Source organism: Babylonia areolata, chromosome 6, assembly GCF_041734735.1.
Source record: "Babylonia areolata isolate BAREFJ2019XMU chromosome 6, ASM4173473v1, whole genome shotgun sequence".
NCBI lineage: Eukaryota > Metazoa > Mollusca > Gastropoda > Neogastropoda > Buccinidae > Babylonia > Babylonia areolata.
In genome coordinates, this window is record NC_134881.1 from 47,689,920 (window position 1) to 47,715,343 (window position 25,424).

At 45.8% G+C, this 25,424-nt stretch overlaps 1 protein-coding gene across 7 annotated transcripts in view; it reads right to left on the reverse strand.

Annotated features, from left to right (window-relative positions):
* LOC143283102 (spondin-1-like) overlaps positions 1–25,424 on the reverse strand; it is a 221,377-nt gene that overhangs the window by 22,085 nt on the left and 173,868 nt on the right. For all 7 annotated transcript variants that reach the window (XM_076589201.1, XM_076589200.1, XM_076589202.1 and 4 more), the window contains 5 exons: positions 23,177–23,328; positions 5,893–6,043; positions 5,217–5,323; positions 2,814–3,057; positions 870–1,200 (listed from right to left, as the gene is read on the reverse strand). In XM_076589201.1, coding sequence (XP_076445316.1) covers positions 870–1,200; positions 2,814–3,057; positions 5,217–5,323; positions 5,893–6,043; positions 23,177–23,328 — 985 coding nt within the window. The remainder of the gene's footprint in view (positions 1–869; positions 1,201–2,813; positions 3,058–5,216; positions 5,324–5,892; positions 6,044–23,176; positions 23,329–25,424) is intronic.

The window sequence follows — 25,424 nt, forward strand, 5'->3', positions numbered from 1 at the left end:
AACAAACCAACGAGTTCTTTTGATCAGAACCAAATCCCCAACCCCTCTCACTTCGTGAAAAACAAACAAAAAAAACAAAAAAACTACAACAAGCAACAAACCAAACACGCTGCGAGCAACCTGATGAATCTGCTGTGGTGAGAACCAAACCCTCAACCCCCTCTCCCTTCGGAAAAAAAACAAAAAACAAAAACAAACAAATAAAAAAAACAACAACGAAAAAACCCACCCACAACAAACCAAACACGCTGTTAGCAACACCACTTCCTTTGATGACAACCAAACCCTAACCCCTCTCACTTCGAACACCCCCCCTCACCCCCCCCCCAAAAAAAACCCAAAAAAACCGCTCCGAGCAACACGATCATTTTACTTTGATTTAGAACCAAACCTCCAACCCCCCTCTCACTTTAAAGACACATTCACACACACACACACACACACACTCAAAACACGTCACAACAAACAACAAACTAAACACGCTACAAGCGCTACTTTGTTTCAGAACCAAACCTCGAACCCCTCTCGCTTAAAAACAAAACAGACACACACACATAAAAAACCCACAACAAACAACAAACCACACACGCAATACGCAACACGATAAATCTACTTTGATTTCGAACCAAACCCTCTCGCTTCGTGAACCCCCCCCCCCTTCCCCCACACCCCTAACAACAATCAACCAAACAATCAACCAAACACACTACAAGCAACACAATCAGTTTACTTTGATTCAGAACCGAACCCCCAAACCTTCTGACTTCCAGAAAACACAAAGAAACCCACGACAAACAACAAACCACACACGCTACACGTTACACAGTGAATTCACTTTGACTCCCCCCCCACCCCCACCCCCAACTCACTTGGTGATGAACATCCTCCATCGCTCCTTCATGCCCAGGCCGCAGGTCTGGCTGCAGGGGGACCAGTCTGACCAGCCAGTCACGGAGCACGGGTCGTGGGGGTCCCTCTCCAGGTCGTGCCGCATCACGAAGTCGTCGGCGATCTTCTGTCGGCGCCGTCCCGCCGTGCAGTCACCCTCACACGGCTCCTTCTCCATCAGCTCCACGCTGCACATCGACTCCAGGATCCCCGGGGTCTTTAACGTGCGCTGGCGGGAGCGCATGCCGGCACCGCAAGAGTTGGAGCACTCCTCCCACTCCCCCCACTCCGTGACTGAGCATTTCTCCATCTCTGAAAGACAGGGAGAGAGACGAGAATTACTTTACGTTTGGAATATAACTTTACAGACACTCACGCGCGTGCACAGCCACAAATCGACAAACACACCCTCAGACATGCCAACACACACACGCACACACATGCGCGCGCACACACACACACACATGCAGACACACAAACATGCACACGCATATCCTTTACACTTCTGATATCGCTTGAAAGTGAAAAGAAGTTACACTGAAACACGAACGAACGCACACTTCCGCGCGCACACACACACACACATCCTATTTGCGTCTAATTTCACTTGGAAATGCAGAGTAGTTTCATTGACGCACGAACGAACGAAGACACACACACACACACAAAACCATTAAGATACATGCATTCGGACAGCTGTCTACATGTCATGATCAAGAAACCCGAAAACCTCCCATCCAGTCAACCGATCAACTTCCCTTGTCCCCTTCTGTTTGTCCCCCTGTCTGTCTGTCTGTCTCTCTGCCCAACTAGCAATGTACTTGTATAAATCCTTCAAAGTTCGGAAGGTGGCAGAATGGTTAAGACGCTCATCTGCCAATACAGAGTCCGTGAGGGTCTGGGTTCGAATCCCGCTCTCGGCCTTTCTCCCAAGTTTGACTGGAAGATTGAACCGAGCGTCTGGTCATTCGGATGAGACGATAAACCGAGGTCCCGTTTGGCGCACTGAAAAAGAATCCATGGCAACGAGCGTTATTCTCTGGGAAAATTCTGTAGATGATGTCCACTCTGATCGGTACACAAATATATGTGCATGCAATGAAGGCCTGACAAAGCACGTTGGGTTATGCTGCTGGTCAGGCGTCTGCCTAGCAGATGTGGTGTATCGTATATGGATACGTCCGAACGCAGTGACGCCTTCGTGATAAACTGAAACTCAAACTTCAAAGACACAGAAACACGAGATTTGCTAAAACTGCCATCTCTCCAAAAGCCGTCTTAGTCACAGGAACACAAGATTTGCTAAAACTGCCACCTCTCTAACCAGCAATGCACTTGTTTGTTTTAAGCCGTCTGGGTTACAGAAACACGAGATGCGGTGAACTGTTGAACCTTTCTTAGGTGTCTTTCGCGGCACTGGATATACCTTAGAAATGTTTGTTTACATTTCCCTTTCATGGCAAGCCCTGGCCTACACAGAGTAAAACAACCGTGTCCGTGTCAGTGTCTACCCCCCCCCCCCCTCCATCGCTCCACCTCCCCCCTCTCTCTCTCTCTCTGTCGCATTTTCTGCTGATTTAACTTGTTCTATCTGGGGTCAAGAGCCTTGCAGATATCGAATGTTTCACCCCTGTGCCGTGTGAATTTGTTCAGCTAAAAATGGCGGGCGTCACATTCTATAAAGATTATGTGCTGTTGTTTACAGACGTCGTTCTCGACACAGTGAATGGAGCGGAAAAAAATCCTAGAAAACAAAAACAAACAACCCCCCCCCCCCACACACACACACAAAACACACATCCACACACACACAAACAACAACACACAACATAATCCAACCTGTACGCCAACCCCTCCACACACACACAACACCCATCCCCTTCCCCCGTCCACCCACACAAACACAACACACAAACCCCACCCACCCAGCTTCTTCTTCATCATCATCTTCTGCTTCATCATGCTGACGAGTTCCTCGGTGCTAGGGCCGGTGCTGTGGGAAGAGGGGTCCTCCCCGCTGTCGGAGCCACAGGCCTCCTTGTTCTTGGTGATCACCAGCTGGGCCATGGGCTTCAGGGGCTGCCCGAAGAACGGGGACTCTCGGTTGTTGGGGAAGGTGCTGGTCAGGCGGTGGATCTTCTCCGGGGGGTCCGACGCCTGGTTGCGTGCCTGTGCAGGGCACGTCATACAAGGTACGATGTACAAGTTACACGGAGGCTTTATTATGCTGACTGCAAGTAAACGTTATTGTACTCACTACAAGAAGGCTTTATTACATAAGCTAAAGGAAAACTTTATTATATAAGTTATAAGCAGACTTATTATACAAGATGGCACTACTATATAAGATGCAAGAAGACTTTGATATACAAGACAAAGGAAAACCTTATTATACAAGACTCATGACACAAGAAGACATTGTACAAGATATCAGGAGACTCCAACAAACAAGAAAAGAGAACACTTTCTAATAAAAGATACAAGACTGTTATACTAGCTAGAAGAAGGTTTTGTTATTCAAGATACAAGAAGACTAACATTCGAGATACAAGAAGACTTTAATTATCTCTAAAACAGAACTCACTGACACGTTTGTTTCACTCGCCAACAAACGTGTCCAGTCGCCCAGAGTAAAGCATCGGGCCCAGAGAGGGGCAGTCCTTTTGGTGGTGACGATCAGTTCACGTCAGCTATTGTCGTGTCTTGCTGGGTTACTGTGTAACGTCGTGATCGTTCAATCAAATATCACTTCAACAAAAACAGTTCGTCTGTGACGTTTTGTTCACTGATTGCTTTTATATATAGTCACACACACACACACACACACACAGAGTTCGTCTGTGGTGTTCGACGTTTTGTTCACTGATTTTGTGTGTGTGTGTGTGTGTGTGTGAGTGTGTGTGTTTATTACAGCTGCCAATCAGCTTTCCTACATTATATGACAGCGATGTGGGTGAAAAACCCAAAGGCGTCAACACTTCTGACACAAACATTTTTCATTACGCCTACTATGTCCGATCATGCATGGCAAGCTTCTTCTTTGGGGGATGGAGGGAGGGGGTGGGGGCGGGATGGTGGGGGGTGGGGTCTGACGGCTGTTTTTTTACGGACGAGGGTGGTAAATCGGTTACAGAAGATAATTTATTGTGCTTATTGTGGTGAGGGTCAGCATTTCAGGTCAACACTGACAGGTACGGCGGGGGGCTGGGGTGGGTGGTAGGGGAAGGAGGATGAGGGTAGGGGTGGTGTGTTGTGTGGTGACGGGTTTAGTCAGTTCTGATTCATAAATCCTTTCAACAACTAACTTTACCTGCTGGGGTGAATAACAGTCGTCTTTGTAACACAGGTGATATATGTCAGACCTTTTCTTTCTGTGTCCTAATTTTTTCAACCCCCCCACCCTCCATTTCCCTCTTTCCCTTCATTTTTTTTATCCCCCGCTTCTCGTCTCTTTTCACATTTCTTTATATCAAATTCATATTTTCCTACCTGATACTGGAGACCTAAACAGACTGCGTCTTGCCGGGAGTGGGTTTATATAAGAAGGCACTCCCCACGAAGTCATTGAGCAAAGTAAGTGCAGACAAACAGCTCTAAATCCTCCCAACAACAAACACCGAACAGGGGGCCCACTGAGCTGTGCGGTAAAGCAACACCACACGCAACGCCGCCACGGACTCCAGTTACGAACGACTCTCCGTGGCGTCCTATCAGGAATGACAGGACATCCACGGCAAAACTTGTCTGTGCACACTCCGTGTCCGAGCAACGTGACAGTCGCAAAACAGGTGATGGGTTTTATGGACGGTGGAAGATTAACCCACAAACCCCGCCACTAAAAGAAAGGTTTTGTGCTAAACAAGAATGGAAAAAAAAGTGTCACGCCAACAACCATTAACAAAAACAAAAAAGGCATCGTATGTCACGAGTTACTATGCCACACAAGAGGGGGAAGTTCAGAGAGAGAGAGACAGAGACAGAGACAGAGATACAAACCGACAGAGAGACAAAGAACAGCCCACCCCCACCCCCTGACCGACAGACTGACCATGTAGGTGATGCCCCCACCCCCACACTGACAGACTGACCATGTAGGTGATGCCCCCACCCCCACACCGACAGACTGACCATGTAGGTGATGCCCCCACCCCCACACTGACAGACTGACCATGTAGGTGATGCCCCCACCCCCACACTGACAGACTGACCATGTAGGTGATGCCCCCACCCCCACACTGACAGACTGACCATGTAGGTGATGCCCCCACCCCCACACTGACAGACTGACCATGTAGGTGATGCCCCCACCCCCACACTGACAGACTGACCATGTAGGTGATGCCACTGTCAGTGCCAGCATCCCAGGGGTACAGGTCAATCTCCATGCTGTCCGCCCACGTGCAGTTACTGTTACACATACTGAGGGCTGACACGCCTGTAACACCACACATAACACATCATATGTCGGGACCAACACCACACATCACATCATTTTCATCATGCCTGCAACACCATACATAACACATCGCATCATTTCGTCACGCTGGTAACACCACATATAACACACTACATGTACATCACATCACCATTATCTTCGTCACCATCACCACTACCACCACCACCATAATCACCACTATCACCATCATCATCACCACCACCATCATGATCATCGCCATCATCATTATCACCATGATCATCATAACCACCATCACCATCACCACTGCTCACCCAGACACCAGTCAGGACTGGGCCCTATCATGGTCAGCAGAGACAGCAGGTGTTTCATCATCATCATCATCATCATCACCACTCACCCAGACACCAGTCAGGACTGGGCCCTATCATGGTCAGCAGAGACAGCAGGTGTTTCATCATCATCATCATCATCATCATCACCATCATCATCACCACTCACCCAGACACCAGTCAGGACTGGGCCCTATCATGGTCAGCAGAGACAGCAGGTGTTTCATCATCATCATCACCATCATCATCACCACTCACCCAGACACCAGTCAGGACTGGGCCCTATCATGGTCAGCAGAGACAGCAGGTGTTTCTTTTTGTTCACAGTGTACACGGCCTTGACGGAGCCCAGGATGTTCTGAGGACCCCAAAGGGACTTGGTCTTGATCACCGTGCGGATCTTCTCGCTCTGCAAACACAACGGGACACACGTCACAACTCGCTGGTCTAAAATCAAGTGGACAGTGCATGTCTTCTTTGAGCCCCTTTGCTAACTGAAGCCGGCGGAAGTGTTCAATCAGCCATTTTGCCACTCGTGTCACTTCAGCGCGAACGTGTAACTTTATACATGTAGCCGAGCGCTCAGCTGACTACGATGACTGCTTCACGGCAAGCTTTCACTTGCTCGCGGCGTTAGTTAAGCTGACCACCCTGTGTGTGCCTCCACAGCAAGTCTGCGCAATGTGTCACTGCATTGTTTTTCTGTGATAACTGTGCCACCAGTTAGCAGACGACTTCTCAACGGAATGACAGCCAGATACGAGTCTCAGCATGGCGTCCAGTTGGCTTCAGCTTTCCTGGCCAATGAGCTATCCATCTATTTTTAGGACAGTGGTAACAACTAGCTACACATGCAGGCGCGTGAAGCGTACGCACAGTCCGCGAGGCGGACGATCTACGAACGTATGCGCGTGCATAGACTAAGAAAAGCGCGTGTACACGCGAGCAATCGTACGCTAATGAATTTGTGTTTTCATTGGATGAACGAATTTTGTGTTGTTCAGTGAATGAAATGCCTATGTTTATTTCTTTTATTTTTATGATTTTTATGTCGCCTTTTTACCAGCAAAGGCATCAACAATTTGTTCTAGAGATGATGAAGAAGGCTATCCTCGTATCTTGAATGTACAGACACACACAGAGACAGACACACACACACACACACAGACTCACACAAACACACACACAATTATTATCATTAGACTAGATTCCAACAAACAGAATTTCTTCCATTCTGACACCGTATAGAAGAAGACACAAGACTTGACCTTTACTGAAGCTGGAACCCGAAACTTCTCCACAACACTTCATTCCTTCTCGCGAACAGAGGTGTGAATCCACAGGAGACACACGATCTACGATGGCACCCCCAAAAAGAAAGACACGAACACCCGACTTGAAGCCACACCTCAACTGAACCTCACCCGGAGAAAGAAGAAGAAGAAGAAAAGATGGAGGGGTTTGGTGTGTGATTGTCAAATTTAACACCAGGGGAGGTCTGATTACGAACAGCGTCAGCACGTGAAACCGTGAATTTACAAGTGTCGGTGGTGGGATGGTAGCGGAATTACCCAGGACAACCTGTCTCCCCTGACTCTGGATAACGAGCGTGTCGGCTCCTCCCGCCTTGTTTATGATGACGACGAGCTGCCTGCAAAGGGAGGATACAGGCCTGATACCGACTGGGTTTTTTCCCCGTGCCCATAATCGTCTGCTGTGTTATCGTAAAACAAAATATGTCACAGAACGAAAACGAACGAACGGTAAAAAAACAAACACAAAAAACACCAACCAACCAACCAACCATAACAACAACAACAACCACACACACACACACACACGCGCGCGCGCGCGAAAGCGAAAACTACCACCACCTTCCACAACTACCACCACAGTGCAGTCTAGACGCAGCTGTCAATCCATCCTTTTTCCCCTGGACAGGTAAATCACTGACCAGGTGAAGGCCGGGGACACAGACACGTTACACGTCTGGCCTTCAGTCTCCCCCCTCCCTTCACCGTGCACCCCCCCCCCCCCCCTCGGGACATCAAAGAAACACAAACACAATCAACACAATTATCCCCACATGTCACACAGTCACTCCTGGTATCGGCGGCGGTGGCCTTGACCGTCTGTTTCTTTCTTCTTCTTCTCTCTCTTTTTCTCTTTGTCCTCCGCCCCCATCCCCCCGCCCCCCCCATCTCTCTCTGTGTCTCTCTTCTCCCTGTCTCTCTTATCTGTATGTCTGGGAAGTTCGTGGATTCTGCTAAAGACTGAGAAATATTGCGTTATTTTCCTCACCATGTGGTATTCAGATTCTTTGGTGATTTTCTTTAACCTTCCTTTCTACCTTTTGACATTCCTTCTTTCCTCTCTTCCTTCTTTCCTTCCTATCTGTCTGTCTATCTAATCCCATCAAATCTGATCTGATTGTAATTCGTCAATTTCTCAGTTTTTCACCTAAAACCAGCCCGCTTAGATTTTTTACAAGCTTCCGGATAAAAAAATTATGGTCATGAAGAGCTCAACGTTATTGGTACTGAAACTGAACAAGAAGTTGAACAACACTAAGTGTTGTTATTGCTTCTACTACTACTACTACTACTGCTACTACTGCTGCTGCTGCTGCTGCTCCTGTTACTGTATCCACTATTGCTGTTGCAAACGTAACCACAACTACTGTTGAGAAAAGCTGTTTTCCTTTAGGATTTATGTTCAGTTGTACGACTGAATTTTTTCTCTGTTACCTGCTTGGCTACAGTCCCGGGCATCAAGTTTCACAGTGACGAATGTGAACTGACGCAGACAAAACAAAGCTGACTTCTTAGTGATCATCATCGTCTTCAAAATGTTGTCATATAGCGCTGAATTCTCGTAGGGAGACAAACCAGACTCGATTTTCACACAGGCGTGAATGAATCAAAGCCTTTAAAAAAACTTATAACTAGATGTAGAAAGAAGGCTAGAGGAGATACAGTTAACGGAATATGGGAGTGGGATGAAGGTACATTTTGGAAATACGTAAGTTTCAAGACCTGACGTGAAAGAGCTGAGCGCATGGCTTTGACGCAGCGAAACAGGGAGTTCGTTCAAAGCGTAAGGTTACTTTGGAAAATCGTAGGTTATACATGTGGGCAAGACTTGAAAGGGCCGAGTGCGTGATCTGACGAAGCGAAAGAGGAATGTCGTTCCAAGCGTAAGGTCCTGATAGAGAAACACCGGCGGCCCATTGTGCACTGTTTGAATAATATGGGATGGCAGACAGATCTGATTGTTTTCAGGATCACATTCATTTTTTTAAAAAAACAATCACCTAGCTCAAGAAACACCACATCAAATATTCGTTCAGTGTTGTTTATATATATATATAAGTTCCATCTTCGATTCTGATTTTTTCCCTCTCTCTCTTTAAACAATGTTTCTTTTCTTTCTTTTTTTCCTCCAAAGAGTGTATGCACGAGAAATGTTCCAAATCTGACAGCTGATAACTGAAAACACACACACACACACACACACACACACACACACGTGTAATGATACAGAACTAGAATTTCTGTACGATGGTACAGTTGCACTCCATTGTCTAAGTCATCCAGGCGCCGGTGTAGGGCCTATTTCAACCCTGTTAGTTTTTACCATGGGGTCAAATCCTGCCGGTCTAGCTGAACCATACGTGTAAGCCATTGTACTCATGTAGTGCAGATATCCCTGCATGGTTTGTACTGCAGCATCTCTGACGTGGGAAGGATGTGAGCACGACAGCGGCTATGGGTTCACACAAAGAGGAGTTTGTTTTGTTGAATGCACATCTCTCTCTCTATATATATATATCTCTCTCTTTCTCTCTTATATGAGTGCCCAATGCTTAAGTGAGCACGGTAAACTTGATTGGTGATTTACAACGTCATAACTGTTTCAGCCAATACGTTTTTATCACAAACGATCCACTGGAGCACGTTCGGTCTCTCTCTTTAACTGCTGAAGTGCGAGTCGTGTCTATCTTTCTGTCTTGTTATCGCCAGCGGACTTGAATGTCTCTCTGTGCCGTGCATGTGTATCTCTGGAGAGAGAGAGAGAGACACAGAGAGAGAGAGAGAGAGAGAGAGAGAGAGAGACGGAGAGAGAGAGAGAGTCTAAAAAACTTGACAAGTGTTTTAAATTGCTGCACGAAATCCCAAATTAGATTTTTAATGCTTGTTTACCTTTACTTTTGTTCGAGTATTGAGTGCAGGTGCGAGAGAGAGCGCGTGCGCACGTTTTGAAACCGACATAAGGAGGTTGAGGGGTTGGGTCATATTTTACGGGCGTTACGTTTCGGGAAGTTTAGCTATGACGACACAATCACGTGACTGATAAGAGGGCCCCGTTTTAGACAGACTGCAAGCAGTAGGACTTATCCACACTTGTGTATATAATATCTCTGCTTCCACGACACCCGAGCCTTCAACTCCCCTCCCTTCCCAACATCCCCATCCTCATCCCCTATCTGCCTCGCCCGCTGTACCCATTCACTCCCTTTCCTGAGAGAGAGAGAGAGAGAGAGAGGGTGGGGGTCGGGGTGGGGGGAGGTGGGGTTTAGAGAGGGGGGGTGGACGAAACAAATTTTACGAATATTTCAGGAGGGTAACAGAATAAGCATTACTACTTTTTTTTTATGTTCAGCCCTCTGGGCAAATAAAAACAACAACAAAGAAATGATGGAAAACAACAAAACATCTGATAGAATACATGAATAGTCATCCACAGGTCATAATCCATACACAGGAAGAGAACACACACACACACACACACATATATATAATCATTTAAATGTATATTTACACAGACACAGACAGACAAACAGACAGACAGACACACACACACCCATGCACTGAATCTGAGACGCTCAATCGGCCTTTTAAAGTGCCGAATCAGTCTCAATCGTAAAATAGATTTTAATGCTTATTCATTTCTATTAAAAAAAAGAAAAAAAAGAGAAGAAAATAAACGTATCCTGTGCGCGTGCGTGTGTGTGTGGTATGTGTCTGTCTGTATCTCAGTGTGTGTGCTTGGTTGCGCGCGCGCCGTGTGTGAATGTGTGTGTGTGTGTGTGTGTGTGTGTGTGTGATTTAATCAATCATCAACATCTTCCGCGGTGAGACGGTGCAGTCTTGTCAAGATTGTTGTGGAGATCAGTGTTCACGAAGTCCTATTGTTTCTTCGGCGACTCTTGCTCATAACTCTCCTCACCAATACACCTTTAAACCCCTTCGCTGCCAAGCCTTTGCTGTGAAGAGATCACACTGGCATGGTATCTAAATGTCATTACTTTCTCTGTACTCTTTTGTTGAGTTTGTTGAACAAAGTAATGCGGTCCCAAGAGGAACAAGTCCAAATAAATGACAGTGACTTTCAGTTATAGTTTCTCAAGGATGCGTTATTGGGACAAATCCATATACGCTTCATTACATCTGCCAGACAGATGTCTGACCAGCAACATAACCGAACGCGCTGAGTCCGGCCTTGAGTGCATGCCCGTATATTTATGTACTTATTACAGCGGGTTTCTACTACAGAATTTCGCCAGAGGACAACACACTCTCGTTGCCATTGATTCTTTTTCAGTGCGCCAAGTGTCTGCTACACACAGCACCTCGGTTTATCGTCTCATCCGAATGACAAGACGCTCAGTTCGATTTTCAAGTCAAACTTGGGAGAAAGGGTGAGGGCGGGATTCGAACCCAGACCATCACGGACTCTGTGTATTGGTAGATGGGCGTCATAACTATTCCGTCACCTTCCTCCAGACACCCTGATCCGTGAACTAGAGTCTGTCTCAGGTGACAGCCCTTCACTGAGTAATGAGCAATCAATACTTGGCGGCAGCAGTGGAGGGGTTAAAGAATGACAGTGATTCCTGAAGACGTTGCCCCGTCAGGTTCCTCAGCTCCGGTGAATCGGTGCTTTCCCTGGCACCAACCTGCTCCAGGATGCACGCAACTCGTGTAACATCACAGCAACATCTGCTGAAGCATCGGAGCTGGTTCAGCGGGGACAAACTGTGAGGGAGGATCGGGGGCTGGGAGGTGGAGGCGTTGGGGGTGGGGGTGTACGTGTGTGTGTGTGTGTGTGTGTGTGTGTGTGTGTGTGTGTGTGTGTGTGTGTGTGTGTGTGTCTGTCTGTCGGGGGTGGATGACTGGCATCGCTATTACTCAGTTCACGTGCAGAGTACTAGTTCGTTGTTTTATTTTTAGATCATCGTACACCACCAACAGCGAAGTATCACCAACAAACTGATGGTTATGGTGGTGGTGTAATGATGATGATGGTGGTGGTGGTAGTGGTGATGGTGGTGGTGATACGGCAAGACGTTGGTCCATATAGTGATGTTTGTTATCGTCCACTCACCACATCGTTTTCACAGAAAGCCACAGTACCGACCACCCAGAGCTTAAAAACGTACAAGTCGGCGACTGGGAAACGAATTACCATCCAACACACACACACACACACACACACACACACACACACACACACGTACACGAGAGCGTAAGCAGCGCACTTTTTCATGGCGAGGAACCATACGGGACGTCAGTCAAAAAGTGCAAAGGGGAGATCACAATACCTTGGTTCCGGTACGTTAATTCCTCCCCTTATCTACATTCCCTCCCTGTTACAGACGAGGACTGACGGAGTAGGGTCCCATGGTAGGTAATCATTGTGTCATAGGTAGCTCGACTTTTCCAGCTGCATGGAGTGTTGAACTCTGCTCGAATTCACCTCCCTTTCCCTCATTGTTCAGCCTACTCTTTGTCTTCTATATGAATTGTTTTTCCATGAGGCTGCCGTGTTTCTGCTCTGGCATGGTAAGAGTACGGACACACGGAGGATTCAGGCTGCTTCGTTATTTTATTTTGTGCTTTCCATACCACTGTGAGCTGGATAATGAACATGTGAAAATCTGGATCGCGTCACAGCATGATCACCATTTCACTGGTTTGGTTTAGAACACAAAGAGAGAGAGAGAGAGAGACAGAGAGAGAGACAGAGACAGAGAGACAGAGACAGAGACAGAGCGTAGAACCTACTCATCAACGCCAGATCCAAATCCGCACGCCGCAAAGAAACCCCAAACATCTAACCCTCGCCCGTCCCAGTTAACACACTCCTCACCCACACACACCTAATCCTTTTTAAACCAGCTGCCCGAAACAGACCAGAACGACAACCGCGTCTCGCGGACGTGGCTGCCACCGGACGGCACGCGGGGCCAAGGGTGTTTCCTGTTTCAGTTTCTCGCGTCACTGCGTTCGGACAAATCCATACACGCTACATCACATCTGCTAGGCAAATGCCTGACAGCAGCATAACCCAACGCGTTTGTCAGGCCTTGAGTGCATGCATGTGTGTTTGTGTGCCTGTCAGAGTGGGTTTCTTTTTACATGAATTGGCCAGACAACACACTCGTTGCCATGGGTTCTTTTTCGGTGTGCCAAGTACGTGCCGCATGCGGGACCTCGGTTTATCGTCTCATCCGAAAGGCTAGACGCCCAGTTTGATTTCCCAGTCAGAAAGGGCGAGAGCGGGATTCGAACCCACTCTCTGTATTGGCAGCTGAGCGTCTCAACGAAGAGGTCCTGGTTCTCTGGGTGCAAGCAGCAGCAGCAGGCAACTTCCCCGTGGGGGGTGCAGATAATTAGCTGACAGCGCTGCACTACAACTTGACTTCAGCTACCCGACTGCAATTCCTGGCCCTCGTTACACAACAACCCTCCATCGATCGTCAGAGAAAAGTTTGTACTGAGTTACTGACGTAACACACCTAATCACCTGCAAGTGTGTGTGTGTGTGTGTGTGTGTGTGTGTGTGTGTGTGTGTGTCTGTCTGTCTGTCTGACTATGTTTGTATGTGGGCGCGCGCGTGCGTGCATGCATGCATGAGACAGGGCTGTTTTGGAAACTTGAGTGTGCTCGTGTCCACACACATACACACTTGCAGACACTTGTTTTACACGAACGTCTGCACACAGACGACCACACACGTACACACACATACACATACACAGAGAAACATTAAATTTTATTCGCGCAGACGCTAAGGTGTTGCCGTCCGTCTGTCTGCGTGGCGCTCTGCTGTTGACAGAGAGAGATAAAGGGGGGAGAGAGAGAGGGGGGGGGGGGGGGAGGGGGCAGTGAGGACTGAAGAGGGATGTTGACACCTTCTTCTCCCCTGTCCACTTCTGCTTTTCCTCTGTTTCCCTTTCCCTGTTTTTCCTTCTGTCTCTGTGTCTCTGTCTTATCTTTGACTATCTATTATTTTATCTACCTATCTATCTATCCCAAACACACACACACATCAATGCACGCAAACACATGCACACTAGTAGTACACGTACGTGCGAACGGACACACACACACATACGCACACGCGCGAGCGCACGCACACACACACACACACGCACACACACACACCACACACACACACACGAACATTTATGCAACCGTTCGAAATAAACCACGGACTGAAGAAAGAAGGAAAGAAAGAAAAGAAGACAGACAGAAAGAAAGAGAAGCGGACCTCTCCTGCTTGGGACAAGTGAAGACCGGAGGTAGCGAAGAGACAAGATGAGGGACGTATAACACTAGTCCTTGGTGCAGGTCCTCTGAGTCTGCATGCACAGAAGACATTTCCAAACCCAGAAACAAAAAATGTACTTGTACAACCATCGAAATATAGAAGTTCCAACTTTTGCTTCTGAGTTCGGGGAGGAAATTTCTTCTGTTTTAAAGAAAGTTACTTTCATAAAAACCAAACCAACCAAACAAAAACAACAACAACAAAAACAAACAAACGTAAAGATGTAAAAAACGAAGCAGTGCCGAGACAGCAGAAGACAGTAATTGGCCTTTCAAGCATTTCAGCCCTCAAGAGTTCTCCTTCTGTTCCTGGTCACTGTTGGTCCAGAGTGGAACTGACTGCATTATTGACTTCATCCTCTTTGCTCCAGCTGGATCGTAAGGCACCAACAAATCTTCTCCGGACAGATCGGTCTTCAGCGAGCCAGCTGATTTCGCTCCAGGGGTGGGGGGTTGCATGAGCGAGCTTAGCAGTGGTAAGTTGCTTTTCGTTAACAATGTTCCCAACTCCACGGTTAATTCCACATATCTGAGAACATTCCAAGCAAACTTCGCGCTGCACAAATCGCCTCTGTTTTCATCTCCTCTGCCAAAGTTAGTCCCCTTGTGCCTAGTAGTCCGACTCGGTCTTTCCCTGGTGGTGCCCATCTGATGAATGCGTGATGATGTGTGGTTTGTCATCCTCAGGACGTGGTCCTTCCCTGGTGGTGACCATCTGATGAATGCGTGATGATGTGTGGTTTGTCATCCTCAGGACGTGGTCCTTCCCTGGTGGTGACCATCTGATGAATGCGTGATGATGTGTGGTTTGTCATCCTCAGGACGTGGTCCTTCCAACCCCAATGTTTCTGTTTCACCTCATCCACAATGTTGTTGATACATGTACGTCTGCTCACTTCTTTGTTGGGGGAAATGACTGGTTGCAGTTTCTGTTTCCCTCTTTTAATGGCACACAAAACGTATAGGTCCTGAAGGGAACTGAGTGAATGGACATGTGTTTCTTTTTCTCTTTCCCTTTTAATGACACACACAAAAGTGATACATTTTCCGTCGAATTAGCGCAACAAACATTAACATTCGTCTGACTCTGAAAACAAAGTTTACACTTGCAATGCAAGAACAGAAGATTAAGCATCGTGAAAACTGACGACAGTTTATTGCGTACCAGTCTGATGCTCAACATTGATTATCATTACAGTGAATTGCGATTAATATGTTTGGATTTATCATGTACCAGTCTGATGCTCAACAATCGTTATCAGTATGGTGGATATTGAATGATGTATCTGTTGTAAAGGGCCTCCCCCCTCCCCCACCCCGTCTTACATTCGCCGTGTTTTCTTACCTTCTGTGCATCCCAACTTCAAAAAAAGAATGTGTGTGTGTGTGTGTGTGTGTGTGTGTGTGTGTGTGTGTGTGTGTGGAGGGTGAGGGGGCATCAACGTTGTCTCTCGTGGCCCTTCACTTCGTCTCTCTTGACGGCGAGGGTGCTCCTTTCGTGAGATCGGACGTTAAACGTCGTGTCCTCTCTCTTCCCCTGCCTCTCTCTCTCTCTCTCTTCCCCTCTCTCACACCATTACCTCTCTCTCTCCTCTCTCTCCATCCCTTAAACCTCCCTCTCTCCCCCTGCCTCTCTCTCTCTCTTCCCCTCTCTCACACCATTACCTCTCTCTCTCCTCTCTCTCCATCCCTTAAACCTCCCTCTCTTCCCCCACTCTCTCTCTCCCCCAATCTCTCTAACTCCCCCTATCCCTTTCTCTCCCTCTTTTTCTCGCTCTCCATCCTCCCCAATCTCTCACTCCCCCCACCCCTCTCTCTCCTCCTCCCTCCCCCCTCTCTCTCCCACCTCCATTCTCCATCCTCCCACCCTCTCCCCCCATCTCTCTCTGACTATCCCTTTCTGTCAATCCCTCTATCACTCTCCCTCCTCCCTCCCCTCTCTCTCCCGCCCCCCCTCTCTCTTACTCACGTCAACACTCGAGAGACACAGCGTCCCACTCAGTGTGCTGGATCCTCAAGTCGGGAAGGGTGTGGGGACCGGAAAGGAGAGGGTGAGTGAAGTATTCTTCTATACCTGCATGTGCACATAATCTCGAAACTCCCTCCACCCACGTCTCTCTCTCTCTCTCTCTCAAAAATAAAGAGAGAGAGAGAGAGAGAGAGAGAGAGAGAGAGAGAACTCTATGGTACAACTTCAAACCCCAAGGAACCAACCAAGCAAGCCGTCATTTACTTTCCAGATTGCTTATTTTGCTTAAAACGGCGTGGTGGGTTCTTCAACAGCAGCCACAACATTCTCCACAGAAAAAAAAGAGTAACAAAAAAAAAAAAAAAAAAAAAAAAAAAGAGAGAGAGAGAGAGAGAAAAGACCTGTAAATGTTTTTACACTGTGCCGCGCTGTTGACACAATCTGTCGGCCGCTCACTCTTCCCGCACGTGGGTTTAACCCGTCACGTGACTAGTTCATCCACGTGCTTCTTCGCCAACTGCCAGCAAAAGAGTTAACCAGCAGAAACAACGTCTGTTGATTGGAGAAAAACAGAAAAGCGCAGCAGGAGAGACTGAGAGCAGGAGTGGGAAAAAGTTTAAAAAAAAAAAAAAAAAAGGGGGGGGGGGAGGGGAGGCGAGGGTGGGGATGGGGGTGGAGGTGGCTGGTGAGAGAAGGGGAGGGCGGGGGAAAGAGGAGGAAGAGAAGGGAGAGAGAGAACGAACGAACCTTTTTATTGAGGGAAAAATGGAATAAAAAAGATAAAACCAAATGTCTTGCTTTCATCCTGCCCTCATGAAAAGTGAAAATATTATAAATATTTAATACAAATACAAAGCATAGCATCACATGAATAAATATGAATATGAGAGAAGGGGAGGGAGTGGGAGAGACGAGGGTGGATATATATGGACACATACACACGTATATATATATATACCCATGGTAGAGAGAAATTAAGGAAGGGGAAGAGAGAGAATGAGAAGGAGGCTGATTTTGGAGGGGGGGGGGGGGGGGGGGGGAAGAACAACCAACTTATTTCGTCGGGGTGATGAGACATGCACAATAACATTGATGGTTGACTGGTTGTTTTGTTGTTGTTTTCTTTTTTTGCCTCGTTCTGGGTATGAAACAAGAACGATGGCATAGAGAAAGAGATGGAGAGCGAGTCGGAGAGAAAGATGGAGAAAGAGATGGAGAGAGAGTCGGAGAGAAAGGTGGATAAAAGGATGGGGAGAGAGTCGGAGAGAAAGATGGAGAAAGAGATGGAGAGAGAGAGAGAGAAAGATGGAGAAAGGGATGGAGAGAGAGTCGGAGAGAAAGATGGAGAGAGAGATGGAGAGAGAGGGTCAGAGAGAAAGAAGGAGAAAGAGATGGAGAGAGAGTCAGAGAGAAAGAAGGAGAAAGAGATGGAGAGAGAGAGAGAGAAAGAAGGAGAAAGAGATGGAGAGAGAGAGAGTCAGAGAGAAAGAAGGAGAAAGAGATGGGGAGAGAGAGTCAGAGAGAAAGAAGGAGAAAGAGATGGGGAGAGAGAGTCAGAGAGAGCGACACAGGCTAAGAGGAAATGGGAAAGAGAGAGAAAGAGAACATTTGAGCTTTATAAGGAGTGTGTGTGTGTGTGTGTGTGTGTGTGTGTGTGTGTGTGTGTGTGTGTGGTCGTGTGCGCGCGCTTTTGTGTGTGTGCGCGCGCGCGTGTTTTCCAAGTAACGACTCGTTTATATGGTCGAGTAACTCGTTTATATGGTCTGAAGCACAAAGAATCACTTATCGAAAGAACCGGACTGAAAGCGATAAAACTGGCGAAATAGTCGATTTACTCCTTGTCCACGAATAAAACATTCACCCATTAAACATTCTCCCACCCTCTCCCTCACTCTCTCTGGCCTGTACGAATAAACCATCGCAGTGTCAGTCCCCCCCACCCACCCCGTGCTCCCCGCCCTCCTCCCGTCCCCACCACATCACTCCGCTGGAGTTACATAACAAAAAACAAGGTTAACCCTTTTTCCTTCACACACCTATGCACAGGATACAGCCACTAAGACGCAGACACACACACACACACGCACAGCGCCGGTTCCAAGAACACATTGCATGATACATCAATCACCACGGATAAGGACCCAGACATTTCAGTGCTAGAACTTGAGAGAGAGAGAGGGGGGTGGAGGGAGAGAGGGAGAGAGAGAGGGGGGGAGTGAGAAAGAGAGAGAGGGGGGCGAGATAGTGAGTGAGAGAGAGACGCTTTGACAATACATTATCAGGAGACATAAGATCAAACAAACAAACATAAATCAATATTCTCATCACACACACAAATAATGCATATACCGAAAATGAGACAAATATAAAACTGATAACTTCAGTCAGCTCGACCATCCAAAATGAATAAATATTTATGCATACACATATACACAATCATGTGTATCTATCAAATTATCATCAAATAGCATATCCTATAATAGTGTTTTTTTCCATAAATGAATAATAGCAGTCACAGCGTCATTTTGTAAGATTGCTTTTTGTTTTGCTTTACTCATATTTGTACATCTAAACTTCTGTTTATCATTTTCTTTCGAAAATCCCATGCTTCTGAAATGCAAATGATTTTATGATGTCTTCATCATCAGATCTGAGCAGCATTGTCATATCTTCTCTTTTTTTTACTACATTCTTTTCAAAAAGAATACATTTTTTTACAAATAAAATCATAAGATTTGCACTGAAACACAAAATGGTTTTCATCATCAGTAGCTGAGTTACATATTGGACAGGGAGACTGTGTTGCTGTGCCAGTTTCAAACCACCTTTTATTGGCATTAAAGCCAAGTGTTCTCAGTCTAAATTTGGCTAGGTATGTTCTGTGTCATCTGTTTGATATTATCATAATAAATTTTTCTGTTTGGAATATACTTTTAAATGAAAAGAACCAAGTATATTTTTCTTTGCATTCCATTTGTGCATGCCAGTTTTGTTTGTATGATGCAATCAGTCTATCTTTAAGTTCAGAAATAAACCCATTTTCATACCCTACGCCCTGGCACAACCACACAATTCCAAATCCATTTTCTATTAATGCCTTCTTAACAAAGTATGGCCAGTTTTGCTTCCCTGCTTCCTCTTGTACCAACATCATTTCATAGGCTTGTCTACATAGCCTTGATACTGGTAAACGTGTTACCTCAATCCAGTATTTAATACATTTTACAAATGTTCTCAAATAAAGTGGGTATCTGCCTGTCTCCCCGTATAGAATCTTATTTGATGAATGAAGTGGAACACCAAGGAAACGCTTAATAGCAAATGTGTGTACTTTTTCTATATCATTATTGTTGTTAAGACCCCAAACTTCTGCCCCGTAAGTCAGCATAGGCTCAATCTGCGTATCAAATAATTTCCAAAATATACAAAGATCAATGCAATTTAACTTTCTAAGCGATCTGATTATTTCTATGACACCCTTCTTTCCTTTTCTATATGATTCCTCCCAAGCATGCTTCAAACTTAGTTTCGTTGTAAAATAAAGTCCTAAGTATTTGTAAGAGTTTGTTACCTTTACATCTACATTTCCATAAAACCATTTTTCATGAGCAGAAAGATGCCCTCCCATTCGGAATACCATTACATTTGTTTTATCTAGATTAACTGACAGGTACAATCGATGAGCTTCCTGCTTTAACACATTTAGTTGATTTTGTAATCCAGTGACTGTGTCTGATAGAAAAATAATATCATCTGCAAATAATAATATAAAATTTTCTATTGCTCCTGGGATCATTTGAATGCCAAGTTTACCTTTCTGTGACAGTTCCATAACTAATTCGTTTATAAAAAGCCAGTACTGAATCATACACACTTCTAACAGCTTTATACAATTTCCAATTAATGCCATTTTTACGTAATACATCCCACAATACATTTCTATTTATAGAATCAAAAGCTTTCCTGAAATCAACAAATGCCATATAAAGTTTAGTGTTTTTCAATAAGTATTTTTGTACTAATGCATATAGAGTAAATATATGGTCTACAGTGCTATACCCCGCCCTAAAACCTGCTTGTTTCTCGATTATCTTTTCTTCCCTTTCTGCCCATTTTGTTAATCTTCTGTTTAAAATATGAGTGTATACCTTACTAATTATATTTGTGAGAGCTACTCCTCTATAATTATCAGGATTGTCAGTATCTCCCTTTTTATGTATCGGGACTATGACAGATTTTGCCCACTCTGCAGGAAAAGACCTATTTTCGATTAACCTGTTGAATAAAACAACCAGAAAATCAATCACAACTGAGTTGGCATGAGTAAGCATTTCACTGACTATCCTATCTGGTCCGGCACTTTTACCTGCCTTTAGATGTTTTATACTGGCAATGACTTCTACCCGATGCGATGTGTCCGTGTGATGCCATCTGGGGTCCATGTCTTCAGTCCTTCCACACTGTTCAGAATGTCAACAACAGTCTGCACCCACGTGTCGTTGTCCTCTTGTTGGTCACTGTGGGGAATGCCGAATATACGGAGATTTTCCCTTCTGGAATATTCTTCCAGTCTGTCCATTTCTGATTTCAATTCAGAGATTTCTTCTTTGAGATCCGTCACTGCTGATGTCAGTCTCCCTGTCTCTCTCTTCTCTTCTGCTGTGACATCGAACAGATCGTGTATGTCACACGTCATGTCAGCAACAGTTTCCGCCAGTTGTCTATGGTCATGTTCAATTCTATCACAGCGAGTATTAATCTCTTCGCATTTCAGCTTTACCTTTCCAAGTTCGGTCTTAATCTCATTAAGATCTCCTCTTGACAAACAAGTTTGATCGTGTAGTTGTTGTATGGCTTGCATGAATGTTGTCATATCAGCTGAAGCAGACGCCATTGTTGTTGTGTTCTTCACCTCTTCAGTCGACATTCCTTTCTCGGAATTGTTTGGTCCCGGGTTTTCCTCAATGTCTCCACTGGTCAGTAATTTATGGAGCAGGTACACAGCGTTAACGGCACAACACAGGAACAGCACAGCTGGCACGTGCAAGGTGAGTTGACACAAGCCTTCCATGTCACTGACACTATATACATTGTATACACATGACATTGTTCCCAGTCTCATTCTGTCTTCCTCAATCCACACACTTTTCATAGTAAACATTTCCTGTATATTCGACCCAAAACTGACAACCACTGTAGCGAATACTAGGCACACAATGCACCCAAACACAATGTCAGTCAGCGGCACGTCATTTTCTGTGTTCCGGTCAGCTCTCACCTTCTTTGCTCGTGAACTCTTTTGTTGACACTTTGACCTACATATTTGCACACTGTGAAAAACGCCAATTGCAGCTCTCCACGCTTGTAAGTCAATCATTCTGTCACTTGTTCTTGTACACTGTATTGTTATGAATCATTCCTTGTGGTAATTTCGTTCCTGGAAACCGAAGAAGCGACAAAATGCACACAAAACGTGGCAGCTCGAACAAAATCCTACCTCCTCGTCATCTTGAATGTGGCCCCCGCAAGAGAGAGACAGACAGACAGATACAGAGAAAGAGAGAGAGAGAGAGAGAGAGAGAGAGAGAGATTTCTTTTATGTCACTACCACAGAATTATCCCCTGTGTATAAAGTTTAAGTGGTCTTTGTTCCCTTTTTTGTTCCCATAAATCACGAAAGGACGCGTTCACTAAAAAAAAAAAATCCGTGGGCCTTTTTTCACGTGGGATTTTCAGGCCGGTTCTTTTCCTGTTCACCCTACTTTCTTGAGAAAAGAAAGATGGCCATGCAATATGAACACGCATTACTTTTTGTCATTGTAAAAAAAAAAAAGGATAAAAAAGATTAACAGAAAAAGCCAAACAGAACAGTGGATGGATAACTTAAGACACAGAACATCACAGGGATACCATTCACAGACTGGTCCGAAACTGACGAGTGGCGGGTCTTCGTTGCTGCCCTACATGCCAGAGCGTATAATGGGCAGTAAGTAAACAAATGTTTCTTGTGGCCCTCAACGCAGAAAACCCGTGAACATAACAGTACGAGAGATAAACATGACACCAACCAACCAACAAAATGATGTGAGGCTGTCGGGGTGAGTGGGTGGGGTGGGGAGTAAGAGAAAGAAAAAGGCAGGAACAGACAGACAGCAATAAACAGAAACTGAGAGAGACAGACAGAGACACAGAGAGAGAGAGAGAGCGAGAGAGAGAGAGAGATAGGAAAGGGGAAAGAGAGAGAGCGGGGGGGAGGGGGGGGGGGGAGAGGAAGGGAGAGAGAGAATGAGAGAAAGACAAAACGAGAGAGAGACAGACTGAGAGAGAGACAGAGAGGCGATAACAATGATATATTTGTGTTTGTACATGTCCTCCATAAGAAGGGATGATTTATTTGTAATGAAATGCCAGTGTGTTGAAATATGCGTGCATGAAAATGGTTGATACGTATTCAGCACATAATGTTTATTTGGCATTTTCTTGAATAAATCATCGCTATCGGCGGGGAAAGGGGTGTGGAGAGAGAGAGAGAGAGAGAGAGAGAGAGAGAGAGAGAGAGAACACAGGTAAGGGGTAAAATGAGACAGAAAGGTAGACATACAGAGAAAGAGACAGGGACACATAGAGAAAGGGTAAAAAAAAGAGAGACTGACACACAGACAGAAAGGTAGATAGAGACAGACATCTAGAAATAACAGAGGGGGCAGAATGACAGACAGAGAAACGGAGATGGGGGTGGACAAACAGACAGACAGTCAGTCAGACAAAGAGACAGACACACAAACAGGCAAACAGACAGTAAACAGACAGACAAGCAGACAGTAAACGGGTAAACAGATATGCAAAGAGACAGAGAGACAGACAGGCGTCAGACAGACAGACACAGTCATACAGTAAACAGACAGTCACACAGACAGACAGACAGTCAGACAGAAAAAGAGATAGACGATCCACTCACGTTGTCCTTCATGTCGTTTTCCAGGGAGCGTGAGGACCCGAACTCGCACACCTCCTTGACGGCGCGCGAGGCGTACTGGTCGTACTGCCACAGCCTGTAGTCGTTGCTGTGCGTGGACCCCACGATGTTCGACCAGTGCAGCAGGTATGCGTCTGCACCACACAGAAAGTGGATGGATTACGTAACTGCCCTGTACACAAAGAGCTGAGGCACCAGATCTGGCCCAGTCCTGCAGCGCTCCAGGACAAGTTGTGGGGAACGGCGCCAGAGCTCCGGCGGACTGCGGACTTCGCAACCTACTCTGGACTGACCGTCTGATGATGGCCTGGGAACGCTGAAGAAGAAGAATTTAACCCCTAGACTGCTGAACCCTGGTGAATTATCTAACGGCATCAATGTGGCACGTGTGTGAAGTTCAGTTCCTACGTTTTGTGTGCTTGTCCACTGTGTGTCATTGTCACTGCTGAACAAAAGTAGTACAATCCCCAAAGGAAAGAAGTCCAAATACAGAATGGTCACTGACGTCCTAGCCTGTAATCTCTGTCTTGTCTCAGTGACGTGACAGCCCTTCACTGACGTCCTAGCCTGTAATCTCTGTCTTGTCTCAGTGACGTGACAGCCCTTCGCTGACGTCCTAGCTTGTAATCTCTGTCTTGTCTCAGTGACGTGACAGCCCTTCACTGACGTCCTAGCCTGTAATCTCTGTCTTGTCTCAGTGACGTGACAGCCCTTCACTGACGTCCTAGCCTGTAATCTCTGTCTTGTCTCAGTGACGTGACAGCCCTTCGCTGACGTCCTAGCCTGTAATCTCTGTCTTGTCTCAGTGACGTGACAGCCCTTCACTGACGTCCTAGCCTGTAATCTCTGTCTTGTCTCAGTGACGTGACAGCCCTTCACTGAACAGCATCCTTGTCAGCAACAGTCAAGTGGTTAAGGTCCTCCCGACACGGTTTTTTTAAGTGCAGAAATGCTTTGAGACGCGTCAGAGCATGACCCGCATTGGACACGTCTTGGTAACAAATGCAAACTTTGTTATCGAACTGCATTTTATTTGAAGTCTCGTTCTTTGTGGTGATGTGAGCAGACACACACATACATATCCGAGAAACGAGGCACTGTTCTGAGCTTCTAATTAGCCGTCATTGCGTGTCTGTGTCTCACTGGGTGTGTTGTGCGTGCGCGGTATCATGCACTTTTATGATTTTGAATCACATTTGATTTGGAATTTCAATGCAATTTCGGACGAATGTTGAAATGTTTAACTCACTCAGTACGGCCAGCCCTCTCTTCTCCTCTACACAGACCCGTCGGATGTCCAGTGGGTGTCTCAATGACCCAGCCTATAGCTTCCGTCGTCAGAATTGTGGTATTCTTTGTTAACATTCACGTCTTCAGTGTAAAAGCCTTCTGCTTGCAATATTTTGATGGTGGTAATTGGGGTGAAACGCTGTTAACGTCGTCTCTTTCGCCGTTCGTATGGAGAGAGTTAACACCGTATTTTGTGGACCTTTAAGCCACTGTGGCTGCGCTCGATTATTCTTATTTTATTATTATTGTTATCATTATTATTATCATCTTTTAAACTACATAATGATTGTCATTACGCACGGTTCAGCCCGACGACGTACCGGCTATATCTATATATCACACGGTGAGAAAAACTGAAGTCAGGTTGTAGACATTTCAAGTGATCAGAAATGTATTTCTTTTTCTAACACTTGATCTGCCGTGTTTTTATGACGTGGTTGTTGGGACTTCTCAGCTATATATCACTTTCATTTCTTATACATTTTTTATTCGTATTGTTGCACCTGTGTTGTTTTTCCACATGAATATTGGTTCGTCCGTTCGTTCTTTAGTTTAGCGTCTTTTCACTATCAGTGATATTAGACGTTAGTGTTGTCGTTCTCGTGTTGTTGTTGTTGTTTTATCTAAAAAGAAAAAAACCCACAGCATTGCTGTATACAAGTTAACATCCATCTGTGTGTCTTGTGAATTAATCTGTTTATAAACTGGACTGTCAGTATTGTGTATAATATTATAACAGTAGCAGCTGCAGCGGCTGTTTTGTCAAAACACTTTATCGTATCATTCGTACTGTGTGCGCATTGCCTTATTCTGTCCATCTTGTTTCTGTTAATTTGGGTGTGTTTTTTCTCGACCTTACAGCTATATTCAATCTGACGATAAATGGCTTATGTCCTCAATATTATAACCCCGGTATTCACACACACACACGCGCGCGCAC